This window comes from Coenobita brevimanus, chromosome 57 (assembly GCF_032717465.1).
Source record: "Coenobita brevimanus isolate Jiangsu-jjx chromosome 57, ASM3271746v2, whole genome shotgun sequence".
Classification (NCBI taxonomy): Eukaryota; Metazoa; Arthropoda; class Malacostraca; order Decapoda; family Coenobitidae; genus Coenobita; species Coenobita brevimanus.
Genome location: NC_137010.1, coordinates 22,462,528 through 22,470,414, shown reverse-complemented (window position 1 = coordinate 22,470,414; position 7,887 = coordinate 22,462,528). Strand labels below are relative to the sequence as shown.

Here is a 7,887-nt window from a genome sequence, read left to right as displayed (position 1 = left end):
GTGGAAATGAGTTATACAAGAGGAGCCTGTGGAGTCACATGGAGGGACAGGCTGACGAATGAGGATATAAAGGAGTGTTGTGGTGTGGATGTGGATGTGATAGGAAGCGTTATGAGGAAGACACTGAGGTGGTTTGGCCATGTGGAGAGGATGGAGGGTGAAAGACTGACGAAGAGAGTGTATGTGAGTGAGGTGGAGGGGGGAAGAGGGAGGAGGAAGCCGAGGATGAGATGAAGGGATGGGGTGGAGAGGTATATGAGAGAGAGGTGTGTGAGTTGGGAGCAGGGCAGTGAAATGACGGGGGACAGGGCGACTTGGAGGCGATTTGTTTGTGGCCACCCCAAATGGGATTGAGGCATCTGGCAATAGATAGATAGATAGAATTTACAGTGTACATGATATTTTACTTTATAATGTACAGTATATGCTATTGTGTTGTTTTACTTGTAGGAAGGGACGAGAGCGAGAGGACGAGGCATACACGCGGCGAGGCTACCACCATGATGTTGTGATACCCAACCCACGTGGCAGCTGGGGGCGAGGCAGACGGGATAAGCCAGAGAGGGGCGGGGAAAAGAAGGTCACTCAGGTTGAACCCCCATTAGTCCTCCGTGGTATCCCTCACCTGGAGCACTCCTTTGTCATAAATAAACATGCTGCTGAGGGAGGCACGCACTCAGATGATCATGGGAGAGGGAGGCCAGATGAAGGGTTGAACAGGGATGGAGAGAGGAGGTGGGAAGAACGGCATATAAGAGAAGATGAGAGGTATATGCGAGGAGAGGAGAGACAGAGGCCGGAGGAGAGAGATGTGCGAGAAGAGGAAGAGAGGCACTGGGAGGAAGCTCAGAGGATCATTGATATGCGGAGATGGGAGGAGATGCAAAGACACGAGGGTGGGCAAGGAATAGAGGAGATGCATAAAGATGAGGAGAGGATGAGGTGGGAAGAGGACAGGAGAAGGCAAGAGGAGCGCCACAGAAATCAGGAAGAACGGCACTGGCAGGAGAGACACCGTGCAGAAGGAGGAAGAGCCGAGTATAGGAAAGACGAGGAAGTGAGACGATGGGCCAACCAAGAGGCAGATAATGTAAACAAACCCCAGTTCCACCAGCAGACAAGTAATGTTCCCCCACAGTGCTCCAGTGACATTCAGACATGTAGTTTTGTCCACACACCCTCTGAAGTTGATCAGTTTGTTTCCAGTTTCAGGCATCCCCCTCCAGATATTACTAGCCAGCCACCACGTAATGTAAATCAACATCATAATCAGATTGCCAGTCTTAACATTCACCCAAGCAGCAATGCTAACCACTCACAGTCCCTAAACCACCATAGTCAGCCTCCAGCTTCAACCCAGTCACATGTCAGTCAACCTTCAAACCATATTCAACCACATAGCAATTGCCAGGTGTATCATGAGCAAGGATCAGACAACATACAAACATCCTTCACCCCAACACAACCAGTGGAATGCACAGACCCTTCCACACTTGAGAAGGAGACTGAACGTTATTATGATGAGCTCCAAGGGAAGGATGCACAAGCTAAGAAACCTCTTTCAGCCTCACAAGTGGCCAAGATCACAAAAGAGTACAAAACAAGTGAGGAGACAAAGAAACTGGATGATGAGAAGAAAAAGGAAGAGGAACAGCATGCAAGGGAGAAGCAAGCACAGAGTGAGACTTCGTGGTCCATACTTCATCACTACTGGCAGTTTGTGAGGGACAACCCATATGATTTTAATGGATGGACATACCTGCTTAGTCATGTTGAGACTATGGTGAGTAATGTTTAAAACCGTTATCTTCATTTTGATCAGTATTATCATTGTCATCATTGTTATCCTTATCATCATAAATTATCCATCCATCCATCATCCAATCCTATGTTGCCCCAAGAGAAGCGTAGAAGCCCGGTGCTAGGCAAGGATAAGTTATCATTGTAATTATTATTAGTACTGGTATCCTCATTATTTTAATTTACAAGAAAATGTTGTATAAAATCTGTTGCCAAGGAAGAGGATAGGGATCATCTTAATCCCATGAGAATGTGGCCCTAGGTGTGTAACATGAAAAGTTGCAGGTATTCAGTGGTTTGTGTGAAGGTTGCTGATAATAGGTTTCTGAAGCTGTCCGTTCAATCTTTTTTCTCCATTAACTCCCCTTAACTCACATCAACACCTTAATTTGCAGTATTAGAGCTTTACCATGCCAGTATGGATCATAGGGTTGATTGATGAGTGAATGGAGATGTGACCTATTTTTACTGCGTGCAGTAATGAAGTTTTGCTTTTGTGTTTTTTCCTTTTACTCACGTCTGGTTCCTACGTATCGTATTAATTTTTAGAATTTTATCCCTTGAAAACTGCAATTTGTTGACCCTGCCAACCCCCAAAACCACGAAAAGGATCCAATTTTTAAAATTTCATCATGGTAAATTTTGGTCTCACAGATTTCACGTGCTTCATTTTACACACCAGAAAATGTATATTTCACTCTCATTTTGCTAGTGGTTACCACACAATCGACTGTCAAAGAACATCAAAAATAAAAATTGTTACCCCTAGCATATAGAGTTAAAAAAAAAAAAAAAAAAAAAAAAAATACACCAAAGTATATTTTTGTCTTCAGGATTTGAAGAGCTTGATTTTACACACCAGAAAATGTGTATTTGTCTCTCATATGTGTAATGGTTACTGCACTGTTGACCATCAAAAATTAAAAAAAATCACTCCTCACTATGAGTAAGAATGGGACATCATAAAGGGGAATAGGGAGGTGGAGAGAGTGTGGGGGGGCATCAGGAGGGGAGGGAAAGAGAGGGAATATGCCTGCCACACACGGCTAATATGGTCTAGAGGGGGTATGAGGGGTAGTTTGGGTGGGAGGGGACACAGAGGTCCGGATCCAACAGGGCAGAGGGAGGTGGAGAGATGGCGTGGAGGGGGGAGTCCCTCCCCACACTCGGGGAGGGGGCTGGATCATGCCTGCCACCACCTCATCTCATAGTTTCCATTGGCTAGGTATCATTTATGTCATAAAGGAGGCAGGGGTTACAGCTCTTCAGTTTTTTGTAACATCTCGACAGTCATCAGCCTTAGGACTTCACGTACCAAGTTCAGAAACCAACAATTGTTGGACGTAGGGCTTTAGGGGTTTAAGTCTTTTGCAGTGCTAGCCATGGTTAGACTACTTTATGTCAGTTCTTCAGTCTGCTTAATCTTTTGCTGATATCCTGACCATCCCCCTTTGCTGATCTTTTTTAGTGTTACACTAACATGGAGAGTAGGCCAGCATACTCTCCCAGACACTTTTCTCTAACTGTCTCATTCACTAATCTCCTTGCAATTTACATACCACACAACATAACCCACAGCATCATAGGTTGATGCCAGCAAAGGCATACGGCCAGAAAACTTTGACCCTGCTACCTAGTGTTGGGCCTGAGGGAAGCGTTGTGCGGGCTCCACCTGTGTAATTTTGGGGACTGGGATGGGATGGGGCTCGGCTCTGTGCCAGAGGGTTCAGGGTATTATGGTTCCCAGGCTTCCACTTCTGCTCAGTAGAGAGGTGACCAAAGCCTGGAAGTAGTGGCCCAGGAGGCTGCCCTATCAGTGGGTGTACAAGGTCGTTTTAAATAATGCACCAATTAGCTGGCGTAGCATGATTATGATGGGGGCTGCTGTATAGTGCCAACTTTGGGTTTTAGTCTCATGCTAGCCACATCACACCATGTCACTTAGTCAGCTGGGTAAATGTGCTTTAGTAAATTTTATTTATTTTCCTCCATCCCTCTTTCCTTCCATCCTCTTCTGTCTTCCTTTCGTTCATTCTTTCCTTGTCCTTCTGCCTATGGGCAACTTTATTCTCACTCTTCTGTCTTTCTTTCGTTCATTCTTTTTTCTTCCTTCTACCTGTGGGTGACTCTACACTGAGTGACAAGCCAAATGGTTTGCTGTACACCAGGAAACCATTTACTATGCTGGATGGTAACCATATAACCAAATTTTGGCGCCTGGTGGTTTTTTTAGTGGGTAAGTACAGTATTGCACTCCAATCGGATTGAGCTGGTGAAGGTTTATATCCAAGGGGTGGTTGGAGTTGATTGCTTGTGTAATGCCACTCAGGGATGAGTGAGGCTGGTCACTCTCATCTTAAATGTCAGGACCAACTGCCCAGCCCTTGGCTCCTACGCTCCTCATGGGGCAATGTAGGATTGGATGATAGATAGATCGATAGAATTTTTTTTTTATGCGAGGAAGAAGGAACAGAAGGCCATGAGCCCGCACTAACAGTTCCCTCCAAGAAAAAAAACAAAATACAATAGAGAGCCAAATTCAAGATCCATTCATTTCGAGATGCCTGGACACACTGCGTTTGAAAGACTGGAGATCATAGGCAGCAGGAAATACAGACAGAGGGAGACAGTTCCAGAGTTGACCTGTTGCATAAATGAAGGACTGGGAGTAACGGTTAACTCTTGCATTAGAGAGTTGGACAGAAAAAGGATGAGAGTTTCCTGCTAGATGGGTGCTATGTGCCTGTCGTAAAGGTGGAGGAATGCATGCAGGCAGTTCAGAGGAGCAGTGACCATTGAAGTAGCGATAGAAAAGAGATAAAGATGCAACAGTGCGGCAAAGAGACAGTGGTTGAAGGGCGTTAGTAAGAGGAGGAGAGTTAATGAGATGAAAAGCCTTTGACTCCACCCTATTGAGAAGAGCTGTATGTTGGGAGCCTCCCCACACATGAGAGTTGTACTCCACACAGGGGCGGATAAAACCCCTGTATAGAGTCAACAATTGTGCAGGGTTAAAGAAAGAACGGAGTCGGCTTAGCACACCTAATCTCTTGGAGGCAGATTTTACAAGAGATGTAATATGATCTTTCCAAGATAAGTCCCGAGGAAATGAAACCCCAAGCATGTTCAAGGATGATGCAGAATTAAGCTGAATATTATTAAACATTAGTGGTATACCTGTGGAAGATTTTGTCTGGTTGATAGGTGTAAGAATGTGTAAAAATGTGTGCTATATGCTTATTTTTTTTTCTTTTTCTTTTTTTAACTCTGGGCAAAGGCTTCAGGGCCTATCCCAGGGCCCAGTAGGTCCTCCTACACACCGCCATATGTCACCAGTTTTGCATTAACACTCACCTTCCATGTCGAATACATGCTAGGGCTGTCTCATACTGACTAGTGTAATGGTATTAGTGGGAGTATTTTTACGACATGCCGGCGGGTCTTCTGGTAGATTAGTAAAGTCTGCCTTTATGAATTTCAGATCCTTAACCCGTCACGTTCTGAGCAATTTCTCACCTCCAACATCCCCCAATCCCAAGGTATTTTCGAAAAAATTTTTTTGGCTAAAACCTCCGCTTTTGGTGAGAAACATCGAAAATTCATAGAGAAATCGCTCACCTGAGGTTTAAAATACTCGATCCATGTAGCAGTACCTCCTTACCTTACTGGGTTTTCTAACAGGCTGGCACCAAAGAAAACGAGTTCTATGGGAGGGTAACTATTTCACACCACTCATAAACGGTATTTATTTATTTACTTGGTACGAATTTATATGTAGTACGAGAGTATATTGGTTTTCAAACAGTAATATAGGCATTATAAGCATTGTTTCACTCACTAACTCATCACCATACCTGACCTTTTTTTGCCACATTATCTGATCATCATTTCTGACTGTTTTTTCCTCTGATGCTATGTAAACTTTGTCCTCCACATTGTCATCGATTGGGGAATCACTCTGGCCCTGAATGTCTTTATTGGCCAGGTCACTGGTAACAGATGAATTGCCGAGACAGTGGCGTGCAGGGGGGGTGGAAGGTTATGCGGTGTAATGCATTGTCCCTGCTTGGCATCTTGTAGAGGAATAGAGGAAGGTGTCCCGTGTATACGTACGAAAAATCACGCATTAAAATTGAAAATTGTGCAAATTATGAATCTTGCAATTGCTCAGCGTACCAGTACGTCAACGTGACTGGCAAATGCAAAATGTTGCAACGTACCCATACGTTGACGGGACGCCTCGAGTTAAACTGTTCCCAGCCTCAGCTGGAATTCAATCCTGGGTCCGTTAGGACTGCAGGCCGCCTCTCTACCGATTCAGCCACTTCCTCATCTTGTATCATCTGAAATTGGTGTGTAGTTTTCGACTCATGTCGAGCGGTGACTCCACCGTGGCTGATGTGCTGGGCTGTGGCTCGGAGCATGAGGGCCTGTCTTGGGGAGGCAACGGAGTGGAGCCAGGGCTGGGCACGGTGGGGGTCATGGGCCTGAAAAAGCTGTCAATCGTTGATTGATGGAAGGAACGATGATTCTGATGATTTATGATGCTCTGCCTGAAAGCATGCACTTCCTCCACAAGTCCCAAGGGCTCCATCTCCCTGTCACAGTCTGGGTGTTCTAGGTAGTCCAGAACGAACTCTAGGTGTTCCTGGAGCGCGCTCAGCTTGTGGATGGCTGGAGTAGTGTCATGCTGAGAGGAGTCTGCATCATCGTCGCCGTCCTTGTCGGAATCTTCAAGCTGGGTACTGACACCTGCAACTGAAGATGCGATCTCAGTATCAGACAGGGTCTGATACCCAGGATCGCCCTCGTCGTCATCCAACCACTCACGCACTTAGTCCACATCAACTTCGTCCCCATGCGCACGTAGACGTGCATGGAAGTCATCCACGTCGAAACTAGGAAATCGTGCTCCACATCCATTCCGAGAAGCAGATGAGACCAACCATTTTCTAGAGTCTTGACAGGGATTTTCTTCCATGCACTGGCCCAGTTGTAAATGGCAGACTTGATGTTGTAGCGGCGAAGGTTTTCCAAAGTCCGCTGGCCTCGCGTGTCCCGTCCCTCCCTGCGCTCGTCCTCATCCTCGAGAACAACCATCACCTCATCCAGGAACTTCTGTCAGTATAGCCGCTTCGTTGCCACGATCACTCCTTGGTCCATTGGTTGGATGAGAGCAGTCGTATTAGGTAGAAACATGCACCTAATGCGGCCATTCTCAGCCACCAAGTCCTTGTCGCACGGGTGGGCAGGTGCATTGTCGAGGAGAAGGAGGGCCTTTACCTGGTCGCGTGGGATTCCCAGTTTCTCCGTCTGGTAAGGTATGACCTCGTTGACGAAATGGCGGTGGAACCAGTCTTTGAAGATCTGGGCTGTGAACCATGCCTTCAAGGAATGGTACCAAATGACAGGAAGGACATCCATCACCCCACGAAGACACCGAGGCTGCTTTGCACGGCCAACAATAACAGGCTGAAGCCAGTGCATGCCGTTAGCATTTGCACAACACAAAGCAGATAGCCTTTGCTTGGAGAGCTTGCGGCCAGGTACACGCTTCTCTGTCTCCTCGGCTAGAGTGTTCGTAGGCCAAGAGTGATAGAATAAACCAGTTTCGTCAGTGTTGTAGACTTGACCGAGAGCGAGGCCCTCCCTGTTGATCAAGCCCTTCACCTTGTGCCGAAACTCCTCTACTCCATCCTCGTTAGCGTCCAAAGCTTCGCCATGAGACTTTACGGTTGGTAAGGCCATGTTGTAACTTGAACACGAAGAGCCAACCCTCGGATGCCTTGAGGTCTAGGGCATCGTGAAGCCTTGCGAACTTCTCAGCAGCTGCCTTCAGCTCCGTACCATGTACCATCACACCAGCAGCACGTTGCTGTCGATACCAAATTAACATGGAGCGGTCGACTTCAGCAAACTTGGGAGTAAACATCATCTTCCTCTCCACGTAGCGTTTGCTTTTCGACGAGAAGTCAGCTGTGTACTGCATGAGTTTCGGGATCTCTTAATATCAAACAAAGTAGATCGGGCCAGGTTGAACTCACGAAGGATGCTTGACGACGACCATCCTGCATCTACTTTCTCCAA

The 7,887-nt window shown here is 46.4% G+C and overlaps 1 protein-coding gene across 1 annotated transcript in view; it reads left to right on the top strand.

Moving 5' to 3' along the window:
- The first annotated feature begins 424 nt into the window (after nucleotides 1-424).
- The window catches only part of LOC145401925 (uncharacterized), a 443,277-nt gene continuing 435,814 nt past the window's right edge, over nucleotides 425-7,887 (top strand). The window contains exon 1 of the mRNA XM_080274030.1: nucleotides 425-1,783. Within this exon, the coding sequence (XP_080130156.1) occupies nucleotides 425-1,783 (1,359 nt within the window). The remainder of the gene's footprint in view (nucleotides 1,784-7,887) is intronic.